General features: G+C 46.1%; 1 protein-coding gene and 1 long non-coding RNA gene across 3 annotated transcripts in view; one reads left to right on the forward strand and one right to left on the reverse strand.

Annotated features, from left to right (window-relative positions):
* The window catches only part of LOC121688633, a 16,627-nt gene extending 15,115 nt beyond the window's left edge, over positions 1 to 1,512 (reverse strand). Inside the window, exon 1 of the long non-coding RNA XR_006024640.1 lies at positions 1,074 to 1,512. This is a non-coding gene — a long non-coding RNA (uncharacterized LOC121688633). The remainder of the gene's footprint in view (positions 1 to 1,073) is intronic.
* sema5a (sema domain, seven thrombospondin repeats (type 1 and type 1-like), transmembrane domain (TM) and short cytoplasmic domain, (semaphorin) 5A) overlaps positions 1 to 21,823 on the forward strand; it is a 115,992-nt gene that overhangs the window by 85,418 nt on the left and 8,751 nt on the right. For both annotated transcript variants that reach the window (XM_042068346.1, XM_042068345.1), the window contains exons 15-17: positions 318 to 465; positions 12,468 to 12,693; positions 19,536 to 19,745. In XM_042068346.1, coding sequence (XP_041924280.1) covers positions 318 to 465; positions 12,468 to 12,693; positions 19,536 to 19,745 — 584 coding nt within the window. The remainder of the gene's footprint in view (positions 1 to 317; positions 466 to 12,467; positions 12,694 to 19,535; positions 19,746 to 21,823) is intronic.

Consider the following 21,823-nt stretch of genomic DNA (forward strand, 5'->3'; position numbering starts at 1 on the left):
GACATAGTATCCTATCAAAGTCATAATTTTGGTGTCATGACAACATTAGTCCACACTGGACCACTCATCACTATCTAATCACTCTGAGGGTGGCAGGCCTTGGAGTCGGTCAGCCACATATCAGTCATAAAGGACAGTTGTAAAGGGGCCAGTCCTGACATCTTAGCACCTAATTAGTTCAGTAAAAGCTGACTGGAGAGTATGTGTCGAAGAACAAACACACACACACACACACACACACCCACCCACACACACACACACACACACACACACACACACAGACACACTCTAATGTTATTGTTTGCGATCTCTTGCAGGTACTGTAATGAACACTTGCCCTGCCCGCCTCATGTGTATTGGTCAGCTTGGTCGCCATGGGAACGGTGTTCGGTGCCATGCGGAGGGGGCATTCAGTCTCGCAGGAGGACGTGTGAGAACGGCAACGAGTGTCCAGGGTGCACCCAGGTAACACACATATGCTAACACACACAGAACTAACACACACACATACACACACACGCACACACACACACACACACACACACACACACACACACACACACACACACACACACACACACACACACACACACACAGATATAGCAACATGCACACACAATCACATATATACAGATGTACTTCACACAAACAATCACAGATACTGTATGTATACTCACATACACACATACCTCACATACACACACACATGTACACACACAAGCATACACACATACACACACGCACACCCCCATACACACACACACACACACACACACACACACACACACACACACAATCCATAAACATGCCGAAGAGTCTTGTTAAACAGTTACACCACCAGCCCCTGAAAAAAGCTCTTATATTTCTGGGGCCCTGCATAGTGACCCTGCTGTCCCTGTTATTATTAGATCACATTCCTCACACACACATCAGCCTGGAATGGTTCCCATCCTTACCCTGCCAGCACGGCCATCCAGGCCCAGGTAATGTCATAGGCAGGGAAAGAGCCTGTTGTGGGGGCTAACGCCAGCTGTGAGTCTAGTCTACGCAGCGCAAGTGGGTTGTATATTTACCTGTATTACTCCGGCAGGACTATAAATAATGCTGTGGCAAGCACGGCGGCTAATCCTCTCGTATCTCGGCGCGGCGCGGAGCTCGGCGGCGGCGGAAGCGTCAGCAGCGGTGCCAGGGGAATTTCAGTCATGCCGGCGTCAGCTCAGATTCCCCCAGGGCGATGAGTCGGCCGTGTTGTTCCAGAGCTATTCCGATTCCGAAAAAAGGCCCGCCACCACTCTGCGGCATGTAAAAATACGCCACGGTCAGGTGACATGATTCAGTGGATTTGACCATTCGTATGGAGTCATACCTATTCATGTCCGTTTGTGTCCTGCCTTCCAGGAAGCAGCGGTGAAATATGGGTCAGACAGCGAGAAGGGCGTGTGGTGCCAGCCTGATAGGGGCTTAGGCTTGAATGAGTCTGGCTGGGATCTGGCTCACGTCTGGCTCTGATTTGGCCCAGATCCGGCTTTGCCTCTCCACACACTGCACAGGGATCAGCCTGTTATGGTGAAGTAGAGCAGAGCCCCTTAGCAGATGGGGCGGAGAGAGGGGTGAGGAGAGAGCGAGCCCCAGGATAGGGCCAGATCAAATTGTCCTGCACATAAGCAGCTCGCTGACAGCTCAAGAGAAAGCTGGGAAAGAGTCTCAGTGGAGCTGTCACCCCCCCCCCCCCCCCCCACACACACACACACACATACACACACACACACACACACACACACACACACACACACACACACACACCACACACATACACTCACTGGATGTGACACTTCAGTGGGTCTGGCAGAGTGAGAACCACACACACACACACACACACACAGAGGAATACACACACTCAGCTGACTGAGTGACACTACTGACCTTGGAGCCACTGCAACATTCCTGAAATATTCTGGAATGTAAAATGCCCTCTGCCTGATGAATTGCCAGACCAGCTGCCCCCACACCCACCCATCAGTGTGTGTGTGTGTGAGAGTGTGTGTGTGTTGTGTGTATGTGTTTGTATTTAGGGGCGCCCCACAAGCATGTTTCCCAGAATGGGTTACCACTTCTGGAAAAAAGCCTATTTACCATTCTGCCGCCGACATAACATGTCTCACTGGAGATTATGAGCATGGAAGTAGCCAATTACAGCCAGTGTCTTTGGCTGGGGAGGGATGTCCTAGGCTGTGTGGGACGCAAGTGGGGGTCACAGGGGTCAGCCGTTTCTGTGCTTGCTCCCCCTCTTCTCCATTACGTTTCATTTAAATCAGCACAGCCATATCATCTCCGCGCTCGGTGCCATGGCACAGACTTTAATTGAGGTTGTCTGGTGGGGCTACATGTAATTGTGTCTCTGTCAGCCCCTTCTCCCTGGGAAGCTGCGACACAGAGAAAGAGAAAGAGAGGACAGAAGAGAGAGAGAGAGAGAGAGAGAGAGAGAGAGACCAAATTGAAGATAGAAAGTAATGCAGAGAGAGGGGGGGGGGGTGGAGAAAATGGAAAAGAGAGAGAGAGGGAGATCGAGAGAAAGAGAGAATGGAAAAAAGAGAGACAAGGCGGAGAAGAGAAACAGAACGAGAGAGAAAGACAACTCCCCTGTTGCCTGCTCCTGCACTGAAACACTGAAGCGATGTGAGGCGGTGGAGCTGAAGGTGGCCGATGGGATGGGGTTGCATAGCGACGAGTTCTGTGGCCCGCTGATTGGGGTGGCCTGACTCGCTCAAGATGTGGCGTCATGTTTAGAAATTAAACAGCTGTAATCTACCCTTCTCTGTCTCTCTCTTTCTCTCTTTTTCTCTCTCTATCTCTCCCTCATTCTCTCTCTCACTCCCTTTCTCTGTGATGACTCCCCCATGACCTGTGGGTAGAGGATGTTTCCATTGCCTGGTGTGTCATGCAGCATGTCTGTAATGAAAGCTGCTGGTGCTGGTGCTGGTAATGGTGTCTACTTTGTCAATCAGGAGTTGGGAAATGATGATGTGAGTGAGTGAGGAGAAATGGCATTAATCATCTCCTCCTGTCCCATCTGGTGGGATGGTCCTGGTGGGAAGTGGAGTGTGTGTGTGTGTGTGTGTGTGTGTGTGTGTGTGTGTGTGTGTGTGTGTGTTTGTGAGAGAGAGAGAGAGAGAGAGACAGAGAGAGAGAGAGAGAGAACGTGTGAGTGAGAGGGAGAGAGAGATTTTGTGTGTGTGTGTGTGCATCCTGTGTGTTATGTTATGTTGATCATCATGATTGCTACCTTCTGAAGCTGAGTAAATACCCAGCTGGTGTGTAATAGCACTAAAGCAGAGGAGGCAAATCTGCCAATATGTCAAGAGGGCTCTGCTCTGTGTGTGTGTGTGTGTTTGTGTGCATCCTGCTTCCCCAGAGCATTACTGTGGTGTGTGTGTGTGTGTGTGTGTGTGTAATATTACCATACCCACCTGTCTTATTGGGCAGGTATTTGTCAGGTATTAATTGACAGAAGATGGCTAACATCTGTTTCCGAGCGCAGGACGTATATCGCCTGCAGGCTCAGGGAGAAGCAACTGGGATGGTGATTTTGAGACGAGATTATTCTAGAACATTTTTTTTCCCTTTTCCAGCCTCCCCTCCCCCTCACCCTATCCTCACGCACGTTTGAAGTGGTCTGTGGGATAAGCAGTCTGCCTCGGAGCCAGGCTGCCGATGGACTCTGGAGGAGGGTTTAGTGGAAGTTAGCGGGGGTTTAACGATGACTTATTTCACTTTGTAAACAGGGGCAGGTGTTTGCATACGCCTCTCGTTTTTTTATGAGGACAATGAAACGCTGACGGCGGTGATGAGCGCTTCGAGGCTGGCGGCCACGGCGGACCGGCTTCTTATCTCACACACACACGTGTGGGCAATTGCCATTAAACTTAATAAGGGTAATAGTCCGAAACACTGGACTGGTTGCGTCTGTTAAAAAAAAAGGCCTCCCATAATATAACATTGTCTGTGCAAGCGGATGCCCTGACATCGTGAAAAAAGCCCCAGACTGCATTCATGTCTTGGCATCAGGGTTTATGATGTATTTACGATCTATCAGCCCGCAAAGTGCTGGCCGTGTCCTCGCATATTAAGACTGAAGATTAGCGAACGTGTTGGCCAAGAGCTGAGAGGAATAAGCCAACAGTGAAGTCCTGGATCCTGCTTCCTGCTTCAATAGGCATGGATCTTATAGTAATAAGGCTGTTTAGGGGTGTGTGTGTGTGTTGGATGTGCATGTATGTGCAGGTATTCTCATGTGTGTCCAATGTGTGTGTGTGTGTGTGTGTGTGTGTGTGTGTGTGCACACATATCCCCCTGTGTGTGTCCAGTTCATCCATGTGTGTACACATCCCATCATATCATAGACACGCCATTGAGCATTGAGTTCTAAGCAGGGCTTTGAACCGATTTTTTTTTTTAATCGGTTCGTTCTGAACAGAAACAGAATTATAACGTTTCCGGTTATGAATTCCACCAATAAATTGACGTTCCCGAACCGGTTAGAACAAAAAAATACTGTTCCCGGAACGGTTAATTTCGTTCCTGTCAGCTGTTTAATGCTATAGAATTATGTCACATCTTTCTCATCCAGCTTAAACCAAATGTAATAATATTACAACCATTATTACATAATAATAATTATATTATTAATAATAATAATAATTAAATAGGCCTACAATTATTTCAAATGTGTAGTTTATTGTTAAAAGAGAAAATTTCCACACAAACGTAACGACATTATTAAGACACGTGGTTATGCCACTCGGGCAACAACAAATTGCAGCTGTCAGGGGGAAAGGCCATCCAGTAGGCCTAATGTTCGCTAGTCCATCATTAACGTGGAGTCGACAAATATAGCTATTGGTATTGTGTTTGGAATGAGCGTTTTAATTAACGATGGATCGTAATTTACCTCTTATTTAAGATGTGGAGTGGAGACTTTGTAATCCACCGCTCTCTCTCCATTCAGTCAGCGAATGTCTGATGTGATGTCACACAGGAAGTGAACCTCAGCCGTCAGGGTAACGTGCGCAGGAAAATAATTACTTTTTTTTTTTTGTTAATTAGGCAATGAAAACTTTGAGGAACGAAATAAAACCGGTATTAACCGGTTACCATTATTTTTAAATAAGTGTTCCTGTTCCAGAACATAAAAAATAATAACGTTTCCGGTTTCGTTTCTGTTCCCTGTAAAATACAAAAAGTTCCCGGTTTTCGTTTTCGTTCCTTGAACCGGTTCAAAGCCCTGGTTCTAAGTGAACTCCCAGCTGCCAAGGCTCAGCAGGCCTTAGTGAGTCGGTCCTCTGGTTAACCAAAAGAAGTGGAGGATCGACAATAGAACCGAGGGATTTGGTGAGGAACATTCTTGCCTTCATCAACAACAGCCTTCATCATGGGCGGGCCGGATCCGTGTTATCGAACCCACGCAGGCCTTATTTGCCGGAGCATGGCGCTGCCAGTGCTGATTATGGAGCGCATTCGTCTCCCTGGTAAGGCCAAGGCGACGGGCACCGGGGGTGTGGGTGAGGGTGTGGGTGAGGGTGTTGGTGTGCAGGTGGTGTGTCTCAGGCGTTGAGAGATGTGCACCCAGCCTCCGGGTTAATTGATGGCTCCCTGGGCTGGGCTATTGTGTGAGTGCCCACAGGAGGCTCAGTGTGGAGGGGACTCTCACAGGGACAATGGTAACAGGAGGGAGATTGATAGAGCCGCTGAACTATACACTCGTCTCCATTTCCATCCCTTCGTCTGGCTACCACCACCACGGTCCATTATTACATCCCGCAGACATACATGACCCCCTCACACAGACACACACAGAGGCACACAGTACATACAGTACTTCACTCCAATAGTTACATGATACACATTCAGACTCTAACTTCTATGTCTGTCTTTCCATTCAGCCATCTGTCTTTTCCCCTTATTATCTCACTTGCAACACACGGCCCTTGTTCTCTCTCTCTCTCTCTCTCTCTCTCTCTCTCTCTCTCTCTCTCTCTCTCTCTCACACACACACACACACACACACACACACACACACACACACACACACACACACACACACACACACACACACACATACAGAGAGAGAGAGAGAGAGAGAGAGAAACACACGTGCAGAAAGACATTTTGAGCTGAATCTTCCCTGAGCCCTGGAGAAATAAACAGTGGGATTGAATGTAATGATGTCTATGAAGCCCCAGAGAGCTCCGGTCCAATTCATCATTAGGTGGCGGACGTCAGCACAGCACAGCAGAGCCGAGCGAACAAGAAGAACAACAAGAGTGCCCCCCCCCCATGTGGACCACCGCACCGCCCCCCACCACCCACCTCTAGTCTTCCATCCCCACAGCAGCCTCTTAGAAAAGCAATACAGAGCAGAGCAACTACAGCTAATGCATCACCTGTACACTCTCTCTCACACACACATTCATACACACACACACACACACACACACACACACACACACACACACACACACACACACACTCACACACACATGCTCTCTTGTGCTGCTGTTGGACTTCCTAGACAAATAAGCACCTGGAGCCTGACAGGGCCGAGAGGCAGAGGCAGGGAGCAGAGCAGCGCCCAGGTGGAGGGGCAGAGGCAGGGAGGCACCAGGGCCACCGTGGAGGAGAGCAGAGAACAGAGAGCATGAAATGGGCTGATAGTGAGAGATAAGTGAAGAAAAAGTAAAAATGGAGTGAGAAGAAGTTAGTAGGGGTTTGAGAACCCTGTGTAAGGAAGGATTGAATGAGTGAAACAGTATTTAGGTGTCATTGAATGAACACACATTTTTATATATGTTGGTTGTTTTGATGTATTCTGGTTATTTTAAGTGATTTGTTTGATGCCTATAGGTATAGGTGCATCTTTTACTTGTCAACACAGCATATTGAATTAAAGTTGGAGTATAAGAAAGAGAATGAGAAATTCATTAGAGAGGGAGAGAGAGAGAGAGCTAGAAATGATGATGTGTAAAGACATGATGTTCTTTGCCCCCCGGAGGCGTGTCAGGACGTCGGAACCTGCCAAGCTTTCGTGCTCTCGGAAAAAAGGGGAAAAAAGGGGAAAAAAGAAGCCTCGCAGCTTTACAGGGTGCTGACTAGCCCACCAACAGATGTCCCACGCAACGCCCAATCAGCGTTCCAGCCACCAAGCGCCTCGCTCTCCGTCTCGCTCCGTTGTTAATGTGGACGAACAGCCCCAGTTGGCGAATCCAGCGCCGACCCGCCCGCTGCTTAATTGAATCCAATTCTGCGTCCCCACATGGCCGCCGTCATGTCTCGCTGCCTTCTGCAGAGTTATGACTTTCCGGTAATATCCGCGGAAACACAGAGATGTTAGGCACTGGTTTGTCGACTGAGGGTGAAATGCCAGCGGTCCCCTGTTTTTCCACCCTTAATGTGCTTTTATTAGCTCCATAGATGCAAAGGCATATGGGGGGTGGATGAGGGCTGTGGTGGGGTGGGGATTTTCTGGATCAAAGGCAAGATTATTTCCCACAGGAAAGTGTTTTCCCAAAGTGAACTTTTTTTTATTGCAAATTTATTTTCATCTCCAGACAGATTAAGGGATTTTCATATGCTGATACATACCCACGCGCCACAACTCTGAAAGTCATTGTGAGTCTTTTGTGTGGGGGTTGGATACTCTTTTTTTCTCTCCATCTCTATTTTTGTTCTACCGCTAGATGCTTTTTGATCACATTGCTGTGAGAGAGAATGTATGTTTTCTTTAATCTTGTCTTCATCTAGAGTATCTCACGTGATAATGAACAAAGACCTGACAGATGTCTACTACTCCTAAACAGTGCAGTATCACCAAGACAGACCTAAAAATAAACCCCCTTTCTCAGCAACGCTTCTTTCAGAAATTACACCCTTATGTGTGCTTTTGTTGAAGAAGCCTCCAATTATGGTCCTTGTCCACACGTAAACACTACTGATTTTCACACTACGAGATAAGTCTCACAGCCTGTCATTAGAAATTCTCACATGCACACACACACACGATCACCAAGCGCACAGACACACACATACAGACACACACACACACACACACACACACACACACACACACACACACACACACACACACACATACATACACACACACACACACACACACACACACACACACACGCACGCACGCACGCACGCACGCACGCATACACACACTTCTCTCTCCCACTCTTTCTCTTTCTCGGTCTCTCTCTCTGTTTCACACACACACACACACACACACACACACACACACACAGTGTCACACGTATCCTCTGTCAGGGTGTTGATTTGTGGCTTGGTAGATGGCTCGCATGAAAGTGTGAAACCATTTGTCTGCCGAGCACTGCTACTGTCTGCTGCCTGGACATCAAAATACGGCCACGGTGCCTGCCATGTCCGACAGCGTGAGGAATGGTTGGCTTTTAGAGATCGGTCTCACTAACCGTGCTGGAAGTGGACTACTCACTGATTACATGAGTTAACAGTAATGTAGAAGGTTAGAACAGTCATGAAATTGACATGAAAATCTCCTCATAATATAATGTATTTTCATAATGTTGTCTACTGTAATAGATTTCAAGGTGTATAATGGAAGGGTTCCTTTTTCTTCCTTTTCTTCCTATTGCTCTTGCATTGCAAACCCTGTTCCGACTTTATCTGTTACCTCAATGTATTTGTTTTAAGATACATGTGTATGACGAGAGGGGCTTGTGTGTGTGTGTGTGTGTGATGTGTGTGATGTGTGTGTGTGTGTGTGTGTGTGTGTGTGTGTGTGTGTGTGTGTGTGTGTGTGTGTGTGTGTGTGCCTGTTTGCTCCTCCAGCCTGTGCTGACATCTTGACGGATGAACACAGAAGACTCTTATCTTATTTTGTCAAGGTCTGGCTGGCAATCACTCAAGGTCTACTCAGCATAAATAAATAAATAGAGGAAAAATGGCCACATCAACCCTTCGCCTTCCAGATGAACAGATCGCTTACCCACAATTCATAACCCCCCACCCTCCACTCACACACACACATGCACACACACACACACACACACACACACACACACACACACACACACACACGCACACACACAGAAATGCGTACACACACACGCCCCTCTTGTCTCTATTTATATTTTTGATGTCAGAGTGTGTTCTGATGCCTAAATGGCAACCTTTAATATTTGAAGAGGCTCTAGATCATTATGCCTGTAGACCTGGCGAGAGTGGTGTAGTATCGCTCTGCACTGATGGCTTGAGTGATTGAAGGACTTTCAGGGGAACTGAAAAGAGGACACAGCCAAGCAGGAACTAAATTTACGGCTCCGTCTCCTCGGAAAGGGCACGCGTCACACGTTGTAGGGCAGTCGTGCATGGGCAGCTGGTTTTCATTCAAAAATGCTGTCTTGCAGGAAGCCAAATGTTTGGTTTTTGTTGATTATATAGCGATTATAGAAAGTTTGAGTCCTTTTCAGAGTGAAACAAAACAATTGTCTAAAATGACCTCTTAAAGTAAGTGCAATCCGCGTTCTTATTTTAAGAACAGTAGACATCACAATAAAAGTCATGAAGAGTCATCAACAGGGTTCTTGAACCATGAAACAGAACCCATCTGTAGGTTGTGTGTTCTACAGTAGAACTCTTTGGGCTATATTTTAACGGTCTGAAACGGAAGTGTTTTTGCGCAAAACGCAAGTCACTTTGTGGGCGGATCTTGGGCGCTGATGCTATTTTACCGGCGGGATATTTGACTGTTGCGCCCGACGCAAATCTAAAATGGGGTGGTCTGAAGTAGCTACAATAATCATGGATGTGGTTTGGGCGTAACGTACAATAAACCAATCAGGGCGTCATCTCACATTCCCTTTAACAACAGGCACGCTTGTTCCATAGCTGATTGCTATTATGGTGGCATATTTGCCAGGCGCAGCCAGGAGCGTTCACAGCGCTATAATTTTACTGTTCAGTTAGGAACTGTCAGCTATTGATTTTTCCTCTTGACAAAATGTAATACAGAATTGTCACAAATACATACTTTCCGATGTTTTGGGATCACTTTCACTGAATCACGAGATTATGAATGCATGGTGATATTTTTGCTATGTACAATGTAATCTAACATTACCTCTCTATAGACAATGCATATCTTCTGTCAGTTAATCTCTTCTCTCCCGTGCTGCCGCTGGGGCATTTGGGTTAAATGGCATCGGCATGCAATTCAACATCACGTCTCCTTAAGTCATCTAATATTTCCTAATTTATGTCATCAACACATCCGTGATGAAAATGTGTACGCTAGATTTATGCCTATTTTTTCACATCTTAATGGACACCACACTGATTTCCCTCGAGTGGTAATATTTTTCTTTGAAATTATGTATGGTTTACCGAAATGGGAACTACGTTGTATAGATGAGTGGAGCAAAGTGTGCGTTGCGCAGCACAGGCGGCCTGTGAGAAACAGTTTCCAAGTTGACCTAACTTTCAGCTCTGCACAGTATATCCCATTAACTGCATGACAGTAGGCTATTTACAATATTTTCTGTTAAGTAGAGTTTGTAAACACTTTATCATCAACTTAATGCACGCACAACATTCGTTTGAGCAGGAGAGAGAATAACAATGAATGGATCCAGCAACTACAGAAATTGTAGCCATACTTGCTGCTTTCTTGTACTATTTGCTGGTTAACAGCACATAAAAGCTGATTTAAGCTAATTCACTAACTCAAGACTTTAAGGCCATCATGGATATAAAACGTTTTTTGAAAATAACGAAAGGATGGAGGGAACATAACAAAGCTTAGAGTTATTTCAGATGGGCTACAACAAGGTAGGCAAAATTGTGGTGCTTAAAACCTTAGCGCAGCTGGAATAATGCTTAGGCTGATGTTAAAGCGCACGCGATGTTTAAAGCCATACACAACGGTAAATTGGAACAAAACTAAAGGTAACTTTAGCCTTTATAGGGCTGTATAAAGTTGTCCAAATTAATAGGTCATAATTAGGCATTGTTGTTGTAAAGATATTGCATGTAGATGTTGTACTATATAGGCTACTACATTTTTAGGTCACCAATGCATAAACAAAACCGGGAAATGGACAAATATTATCAAGGCTTAGAATGTTTCCGTCTGTGCACAGGGATGTCTGTAGATTGGTGTGCAACGCATTAATTCATGCAGGCCTGTGGTCATGCATGCGCTCTTAAAATAGCATCTGCATTTGTGCCACAGACTTTAGACCAGGGAGTTCCTGGTCTGTGGCGGAATTGTGAATTTCTGAAACTGCAAAATATGAACAGTGAACGTTTGCGCCGGAACACGCCCCGGGCGCAATCAAATTCCCTAATTTACAGGCACCTGTGGAGGGAAAATTCCAATATGCGCTGACTGCAAAATAGGAAAGACAAAAGCGCGAGTATATAAAGTCAATTGCGCTGGGACGCACGATAGAGCCCTTTAGTTCCAAAGAGAATCTTGATCAATCTGATGGCTGCATGGGGTGGCAGACAGTGGAGGTGTGAGGCCGCACCACAGGCTGTTCAGAAGCCAAGCATCAAGGCAAGGACGTGTCAGTCTGGATTGCACACAGCTGTTTCGTTTTTCTCTCTACCTCTCTCTTCCTTTCATGCCTTGTCTTGTCTAAGCTCTATTATAAATTAAACTTTATCAATGACCTTTTCAGCCTTGCTTGTTTGTGACCCACCATGTTCAGCAAAGGGCATAATGGACATATTTTGTATGAGGTAGCAAAAAAAACCCCACCACATGACACCACAGGGATTTAGTTTGTTTTAACACACATACACACACACACACACACACACATATATATGCACACACACGCACACACACACACACACACACACACACACACAAACATACATACACACATATAGATACACACACATGCATACACACACACAACACACACACACTCACCACAGGAGGTTTCTGCATGATTGACACAGGCTTTTGGTCTCGCAGGCATGACTGATGCTGGGCTTGTGATCTCTTTTACAGGCTGGACTGATGTAATGCTTTATGTGTTCTCTCTACTGTCCATGTTGAGGAGGCAGCCCTGACCCCTTTGATGCCATGTTTGATTCAGTGCCTCTGTAACTGATGTCTGTAGATTTTTGTTGCTATACTTATTATCGTATGGTGATATAAGATGGTGGAGATAAATGATGACACATGATGATATGAAATGATGATATGAGGAGGTAATCTACAGCTTTTTTTTTTCATTCAGTTTCAAATTCAAGTTCAATCAAGCCTTATGAAGACTACCGTATCACAGTTCAATATTTCAGAAGCTGTCCACATTAATAGACCATTTAATCTTCTATTTTGAAATAGGGAGAATTTGAGCAACCAAGATCCTCTCTCCCGCCCTCTCTCTCAACTCTCATCACCTTCATCCTTACAGGAGTACCAGTCCTGCAACACCCTTCCTTGTCCAGACCTCAAGAAGACCACCCCATGGACGCCCTGGACTCCGGTCAACATCTCGGACAACGGCGGCCACTACGAGCAGCGCTTCCGCTACACGTGTAAGGCGCGCGTGCCCGACCCCAACCTGCTGGAGGTGGGCCGCCAGCGGATCGAGATGCGTTACTGCTCCAGCGACGGCTCTACAGGCTGCTCCACGGATGGTGAGATCTCACAGCCCCTCCTTTTCTCTCTCTCTCTCTCTCTCTCTCTCTCTCTCTCTCTCTCTCTCTCTCTCTCTCTCTCTCTCTCTCTCTCTCTCTCTCTCTCTCTCTCTCTATCACTCTCGCTCACTCTCTCTCTCTCTCGCTCACTCAAACTCTCACTCTGTCTCTCTCTCTTTCCTTCTCCCTCCTACTCTTCCACCCTTCCTCCTCCTCCTCCTCTTTCTTCCTCTCCTGTAATCTAATGACGATTCTCACTTCTCCCTTTCCTCTCATTTCTCTTCATTTTGTCACTCTTTCTCTACTCTACTTTCTTCTCCCTCTTCCTCTTATTCTTCTTTTGTTTTCTTTTGTCGTTTCATTGTATTCTCTCCCTTCCTCACATCCATGTCCTCCCTCAGATTTGCTGGTCCATGTAGACCCATTACAGCTGTTTTCTAAGCTTCCTGAGTTCGCTGTGTAAATGACCCCCCTCCTCTTATTGACTGCAAGTCTTTCTGAGTCCTCATGCTCTCCTTCCCTCTTTTTCTCTCTCTCCCTTTATTTTCTCTCTCTCACTTCTCTCTTCTTCCTTCCCTCCTACCTTTCTCTCCCTCCTTCTGTCTATCTGTTTAAACTTCTCTCCCCCCCTTCTCTCTTCTTTTCTCTCTCTCTCTCTTTCTGTTTCTCTTCCTCTCTGTACTGCTGAGCTGAAACAAGCGTGTTAATGAACGGGGAATCCATAGAGACGCCCTAGAGCTCCGGACCGTGGCAAAAAAAAAAATCAACAAAAACAAAACCCAGCCTCCCCCAAGGCATGGCATCACGGCGCCGCCGCCGCTGTACAGCCCCCCCCCCCCCCATCAAGCTACTTCCTCCTCAGCTGCCATGCTGTGATCTCTCATTTCCTGATTTAGAGGTGGTAAACACACTAATAAACACACTGCTAATTGATGTGCAGCTTATCAGGAACAGCAGGGCGGGAGGAAGGGGAGCATCATCCTCCGGATAACCGAGAAACCGCAGCAGCTAGAACAGCTATAAGGGTGAAGCTTTAAGTCGCTGGTTTGTTTATTGGGGCTCTAAGTTCTGACAGGGGGTCCTGTTTCTCGGGCAGACCTTCAGCGGGTATACGAGTGCCACCCTGTAGGCCCTGAACCCAGCAGGGAGGCTTTTTCAACGAAGCACAGCCACACAACATAATGATTTCCACACAGCTGGCATAGCTTGCGTCACCACCTTGTCTTTGGCGCCAGTGAAGCTTTTGATGCAAAAAAAACATGGGGTGGTAAATGTGAACCAACAGAAGCCAACAGCCAACTGACATAAGCCAACTTAATTTAGTCTGAGTAAAAAATCCTACACACACACACACACACACACACACACACACACACACACACACACACACACACATCACATATACCCTCATTGAGCCCTTTTTGTTGCCGCTTCTAAAAGGAGCTTTCAATGTAAATTGGAAGAAATAAAGGAAAATCTCTGTGTGGTTCATTAGAGGCAGAATTAGATGTGTTAATTGGAACTGTTCCACAGCAAAAAGAAACACTGAGTTTCCCATTTACAGAAAAGGCGGTGACTTTTATTGGGGAGCCAGTGGGTGCAGTAAGGCTGTCTTTGGTGACGCAAATTAGAGGAGCACTAATTGGAAGTGTAAAGAGAATGACGCCATTGACACTAAACATGACAGCGTGCACCTCTTTTAAAACACAATACCATGATATAGTAAAGAAGTCCAGTGCTTTTATGCCCTCCCACGCTGAGTAGGCCACAACTGACCTCAGAGGACAGAAAGAGGGAGGCGGGGGGGGGGGGGGACTGGCTCGCTTTGAAAACTTTAGTACAAATAAGACGAATGAAATTAAAACATTTTTTTTTTTAAATGGAAATTAGATCAGTCTATATCAGTTACAAACAAACCTGCTGGAGCTGTTACAGTAATGGCTGCCACTGTCTCCACCACACACATCATTCCCACCCAAAAGAGTCTCACTGTCTGCCTGTGGAGAGAGGTGGAGAGAAAGGGGTAGAGAGGGGGACTGCAAGCAAAATGAATGGATAGAGAGAGTAAGAAAGAGAGAGTGTGTGTGTGTGTGTGTGCGTGCGTGTGTGTGTGTGTGTGTGTGTGTGTGTGTGTGTGTGTGTGTGTGTGTGTGTGTGTCTTTGTGTTAGGGGAGGTGAGACAGAGAGAGAATGTAATGAGAAAGAAAGAGATTACCACTAAAAAGGTGAGAGAGAGAGAAAGTGTGTGTGTGTTGACATTACCACCCTTTCCCATTTAAAGGCCTATCACTCCTGACAGATATCCACAGGCGCTCCACTGCCCTCCCCCCCACACGCTCCATCCGTCTCCCCTCTCATACACACACTCCTCTGCAGGATGAATGCTCTCCGCAGGCCCAGGGGCCAGTGGTTCACTTAAATCAAGCCAAGGGCCACATCCCCCCATAATTACCTCCATCCTGAAGGGGGTGTGTATTGATGGTCGGGACGCGGCCAGAGAGTAGCCAGAGAGAAGAGCAGATGAGCGGGCTGAAAGGAATGGACTGCCACTTGATAAAGATTAAGCTTCGCCACCAGGCCTCGCCTTATCGATTTGAATCTATAAGCTACAGTCGCTTGAAAGGAGGCACTAAAGCAGCGTGACACAGAACTGATGTGGAGACTCGGGGGGTAACTACATGGAGCTGCGGCTGAGGACGGCAACCAGGAGAGCAACACTGGAACACAGAGAGGATTGGGCTCCTGTTGTGATGGTGGTTCATGGAAAGTTATGGTTATGGTTATGGTTATGGGATTTGGCAGACGCTTTTGTCCCAAAAATATATAGCAATAATGGAATGAATGTAAAAGCATTGTAATCATATTGATCAAATATCATCAAATATCATATTTTTCGAAGAATGAAAGTCTTTGCCAAGTGGAGTTATGTAGATGTAAATGCAGTAGGTTAAAGGTAACTGCGTGTAAGCTGTAATCTATAACACTGCATGACAGATAGATGAAAGGCCACATACTGTTAGCATGACTCAGATTTTCTTTCTTTAGTGATTCATTGGTGAACTACTTTGGGCCTCTAGAAAAAAAAATTGAACATGAAATCTGATCTTTTACAGTTATGTGTGGTATGTATATCGGTATAATTTGCATGCATAGACCAATAATACGCTTACAAGTAATGCAGTGTGAAGAAAAGCCCCTTTGAGGCCTTTGCCTCATATTTATCATGGGACGTTACAGATATGAGTCACTTTATCAGCTTTTAATACTTTGTGCCCCCTTTGTGTGTCTGATGTTAATATTTTTCAAAAGTCAAAGCAGCCAGACTATCAGACGTCGGTGACATTTTAAGATGGAACGTTTATTTGAAGTTACTTCCCTTAGCAAAGTTGAAATCCAAATCTGCTTTTTGCAGATAAGCCTCCGTGTTGATCTTTTTTTCTGAGGAAAAATGGGAATTGACGGATATCTGAGCTTCCTAGTTTGAACCCTTTCCTCTGACACAAGACTTTTCCTTTTGTACTGATGCTGGTATGTATGCTGATGTTGACATAAGTTAATTAGATTTAGGAGACTGTCCTGGCAGCACCTGATGAACTTCCATTGCTCATAGCTCAGTTGACGGCTATCAGTTAATTGCTTGCAAATTTCACTGAAAACTTTGACCACTTCTAATGAGTCCTGCAGTTAATTTATGAGCTCAGAATATTTTATTCATTCACCTGTGCCAGCACATCAGCAAATCGTTTTAGAAATGTTCAAGGAAAAACTGCTGCAGTTGTGCTTCCTGGACAATACCAATTGATCTTGGTGGCGTTAATGTAGGTTTTGTCCTGAGGAGGAATGCCAATGTCATTTTTTAAAAATGTTGGCCAAAACTCAAAGGCTTTGTGTGTGGACCTTGAGGCCTATCCCCGCTCTATATCAAAAGTAGAATGAGCCAGAGAACAATACTAATGATGGCGCAGGCGGGTGTAATTTGACTCTATGCGGTCCGAGAGAGATGCCACCATTCTTCCTGAGAGAAACAAAATCGCATGTCAAGGGGACAGCCTCGGCCTGATCCCGACCTCTCGCTCACAGTAGAAGGCCAGATGCTTCTAGAAAAAACTGATTACTTGCCCTCACCACCGTATGCCCTCCACTCAATAACGGCTCGTGGGGTTTTCTTTTCCCCCCCTCTCCTCGAGGATACTGGCTGATATGTCGAATGAGTTTCACCACTGCTGTTTACAATCTCATCCCCACAGACCAGCCTCTCACTGCCTCTCTTGAGCCAAACAGCATTGCATCACCTATCTCTACCCACTGGAGCCAGGCTATGGGTTTGACCAACCTCCAGAACCCCTTGACAGATATGAAGGAGCCAACAAAGGAAAACCTCTGTCTTTCTCATTAGCCAAGGTTGTGGGGCCAGATATATTGATTTATAAATCCACCGACAGGCACTGAATCACACATAGCCACGGGGTGCGTTGGCAGTGGATGGGGGGGGGCTCATATTTGTATCTCGGTCACCACTGATAACCTACGATGTTCACACACGCGGATGTTGCGGTAATTATCTTCTGTGTGCATTGTTGCGCGACCCGTCCCACATTCATCAGGGAGCAGCCCTTAATTGCCCTCTCACTAACTTTTAATAAGCGCCCACGACACTCCCGACACTCCACTTTGCTCCATGGCGACCGTTTGACAAAGCCTCCATTGCTCAGGGAATTGTGTCTGAGTTGAGCGCCGTAATCCATGTGAGTGATTAATTTTCTGGATTATAGATGACATGATGCAGTCCTTCTTTTTTTCCCTGGAGAGAGAAGAAGCCTTGATCTGATTGTCCAAGAGGAAGGAGGACGTGTCTCTTTCTCTCTCTCACACGCACACACACACACGCACACACACACACGCGCAAATCTAGGACATGGTAAATCCACATTTGGCTCTAAGTTTCTAAGGCCTTTGGAGATAGAATAACCATTGTGATGGTGTTGTAATAGAATAAGAATTAGTCTCTTTTTCTAATGCAAAAATCAATACTTATATAATAAAGCACTCATTTATTAAGAATGGTCTAAGAGGACCCACGTATTTCCAGAACAGATAAAGAGCTAAGGCACATCAGGACAGAGTGAAAGAGATTAATAATGCCAAGTTTGCTAGTCAGCAAGCTAATGAAGCTAATATGGACTGTTTTGCTGTTTGTGAACAGGAAGGGGAGCAAATCACCATTTAGCGTAGCAGAGAAATACATGCATACTTCGGTCAATAAAGCGATTCCCCTCCAGTGCATGAATACTCTGACAAGGGCAGCAGTCCTGTCAAATGACCTAGCTGGGCTATAACTGTAGCTCGACTTGTGCTACTGTGCATGTAAACCTACTGACAGGAGTGCCGCATGTTCTCCAGCAGGAGTTTGCTTTGCAGGTTCACTTGAGGAGTTGTGGTGTGCCGTTTGGCATGTGGGGGAAGTGGCCCTTTTGTTTTGAAGGTGTGAGCAGATTATGGAGTGTAGAGAGTCTGATGAGGGTGGAGGAGAGGGTGCTGGTGTGGGCAGAGGATAAAGAGGGTAGGTCACAGCCAAGGCTGCTCCTGCTGCTGCTCCTGCTGCTGCTGCTGCTGCCGAGTCCTGAATCCTCCAACATGACTTGAATCAATAAGGAGTCTCCGAGCGGCTGTCAGCACCCACACAGACACAGATACACAATAGCACCACTGAGGTATACACACACACACTCACACCACACATACATACACACACCACACATACACACACACATACACATACACATACACATACACATATACATGCACACACCACACACATACACACACCACACACATATACACACACACACTCGCTGTTGAGGTACACTGTGTTCACTGTACACAGGTGCATACACACCAATTGTGACATACAAACATACAGACACACACCCACTGTGACAAACAAACATCTCATATAGACCCTTTCAACAATAAAAACAAAATCATGCTTGAACATTCTATTTGGGTCCCAATCTACTTCCTCTGCATTAAGATAACATATGGAATGTTAAAAAGGAAGTCTTGTGGGGCCAACTATGATGCTGATAATGGAACTCTCTTGAAAGGGTCTATACAAACAAACACATGGTGACATACAAACACAGGAGCATACACATGCAGTGACACACAAAAACAACACACACACACACAAACACAAACTATTCCCCCCATCCATGGTTGCTTCTACCAACAAATGTCAGCATGTGACTGCTTAAACACTCTGTCCTTCAGCTGAAGCAGGAAAAGGAATACAAAGCACCAGTGGACCAGGGACTCTTTATGCATTCACCATATCAATTGAGGCTCACATTCTGTTATGACCGTGGTGCAACTCCCAGGCCACTTCCTGTCCCTGTGCCACAGAACAAGGCTTGATACTCTCCATAATGTTCTCCATGTTTCAAGTGTTATATTTGCTAACAAAGGCTCCAAGGGAGCAGCAGTGTCTAGAATAGATATGAGTCTGGGAATTCTCTTAGCGTTTTAAATGTGCCTGATTTAGATGAACCTCTGCTAGTCAGTCAACAACTTGTTGTTCTTATGGGACTGGATATATCGCCAGCTAAAAGTGGGGGAAACATTTGCTTATGTTTGAGTGGCATTTGCTACAATCTGCATCTGCAAGCCTGCTGATTGTTAAGTTGATTTTTAATGTTTTTTAAGTAGGGGTTTTGTTAAATAAAAGTCGATCTGTCTTTCCCCTCCCTCCCTCCTCTCTTTCTCTTCCCTCTCTCCCTCTCCCTCACTCTTTCTTTCTCTCTCATTCCCTCTCTCCCTCTCTCTCTCCCCCCGCCCACCCTCAGGTGACCTCCTGCGTTCTGGCCGTATCACAGGCCTGACGGTGAACGGTGGCTGGTCAGCGTGGGGCTCCTGGTCCCAGTGCAGTCGTGACTGCAGCCAGGGTATCCGCAGCCGCAAGCGCACCTGCACCAACCCCAAGCCCAAATACGGAGGCCTCAGCTGCCTGGGGCCCGCGCAAGAGTACCAGGAGTGCAACATGACGCCGTGTCCAGGTCAGGAGAAGAAAACACACTCGCGCGCACACACACACACACACACACACACGTACCCACACGTACACAAGTATGTACACACAAGTAAAAGTGTGGCCAAGAATATACAAAGAGTATATATTAAATCACATTAACAAATCCAAAATGGTGCGCATGCACTATGAACACCGTGACTGATGTATCTAGAAATACTGTATATCCACTCTGATTACACGGCAACCACAAACTCAACCCACTGTTCACATTTGTGTGTTATTGAGCCTCACCGTTTACTGCATTCTTTCAATAGAGTAATTTCATTACCTCATCCGCTCTATGGTTCAAACGATGTTACCTTTACACTCAGAAATTTTAGGGTGCAAATTGCAGTTAATGAATCATGAAAAATCCTTCTAAAAAGTTGCACAAGTTTTTTTTTTTTTTTTGCCAGCCTGCTGAAAGCCAGTGTCTGTTTGTGGGTGTTCAGCCCTCGGTTTCTTGTTGGGGATCTGGAGAGCAATCCCCATGGTCTCCCTGTGTGTGCAATTACATGGGAGGATTATTATTCTCCGAGCAACAGGAAGCCTCAGACACAATGCCTTTCCTCTCATCAACACACTTATGGGCTAGGAGCTAGGACGGGTGTTCGCTAATTAGTCGAGTGCTCCTTGTCGCAGGCGGGAGAGGAAAATTCATCGCCTGGAGTGGCGTCATGCCATCGTGATGTCTACGTTGCTACGCTCAACGTTGTTAAAAGGACACCTGGCAGAAAAGGACGTGAGCGCCAACAGACAAGGAGGAAGATGCATTTTGAGATCATTATCAATCACGCTTGCGTTGTGGAGGTGGAGGAGCCTGGCGTCTTCTGACAGCTCCGCTCGCCGGAGGCTTCTCGCCAACAGCTATCCATCATCGTATCTGTGAGTGTGCTGTTGTAAGTCACGGCGAGCCAAAATCGGCACCGGTGCTCAGTTCTGCTTAGTCATCCGGTCGAGAGTGTCCTTGAAGCAAGCAGATTGGCCTGTAATGGTCATCTCATCCTGTGAAGGGCCCATTGAGACGCAAACTCAAGGCATGTGATGTATCATCCTCCGCAGTCAAAAGCTTCCCTGCTCCATCGCCTCAGCCCACACTCCCAAAGGGCCGGAAGATGACTACAGACACACAAAGTTTCCTCTGTAGTTTCCTCTGACGTATGCAGTACAGAGAGCTTTCATGGCTTTCATATGAAGTCAACAGGTGATCGGATCTGACCCCCACCTCTGATGTCCTTTTGTATCTGGAGTCCTTTTGTACTCACAGGCCTTGTGAGGTGGTGGAACTTTAGTACCGGTACTCACTAGCCTTGAGTGGTGAGGTGGTGGAACTTTATTAGTCACTGGCATGGCAACGCTGTGGAGCTTCAGTGGTCATTGACCTTGTAACGTGGTGGAGCTTCAGTAGTCATTTGCCATGTGACGCAGTTGACCTTTAGTATTCACTGGTCTTATGACATGGTGGAACTTTTAGTAGTCACTGGCCTTGTGGCGTAGTGGGACTTTAATTTGAACTTTCATGATAGTTGATTTAGAAATTATATCAAACAAATCTTTAGAATAAAAGTTGAGTCAGGTGCTCTTAAGTGTCAAGGGGAAAAATTCAATGAAGAGAATGGGAGAAATAAATCTAAGGCAATCCTCCAGTTAAAAAGTCTTTATGGTGTTCAAGCTGGACTGATGAAAGATGCCTGTACTTAGCGGCTCATGGCCTTCAGCAGTGAGAGTTCTCTTCTGAGGAGGTGGCTGAGCTAGTGACTGAAAAAATTTACAGGATGTATGTGTGTGGTTTTTGCCACAATCCAGCAAGCAGTTGACAATCCAAGTAGATTCATGTCAGATCAGGGCCGTATCAGGGCCAAATCCGCATCCGAGTCAGCGGTTATCGGAGAACAATCTTTGGAGTCTGTTGAGCTGATAGGGAGGATGTGCCTGGCAGTAATGGAAAGAAAGTCCTGTTAATTTAAAGAGATCACAATCAGAAAAAATAGGGATAACTGCACCTAATCTCAGACTGGAGCGCTTAAGTCCGATGAAATTGGAACCTGTCGTGTGAGGTGAGGG

Source organism: Alosa sapidissima, chromosome 17 (genome assembly GCF_018492685.1).
Source record: "Alosa sapidissima isolate fAloSap1 chromosome 17, fAloSap1.pri, whole genome shotgun sequence".
Taxonomy (NCBI): Eukaryota; Metazoa; Chordata; class Actinopteri; order Clupeiformes; family Clupeidae; genus Alosa; species Alosa sapidissima.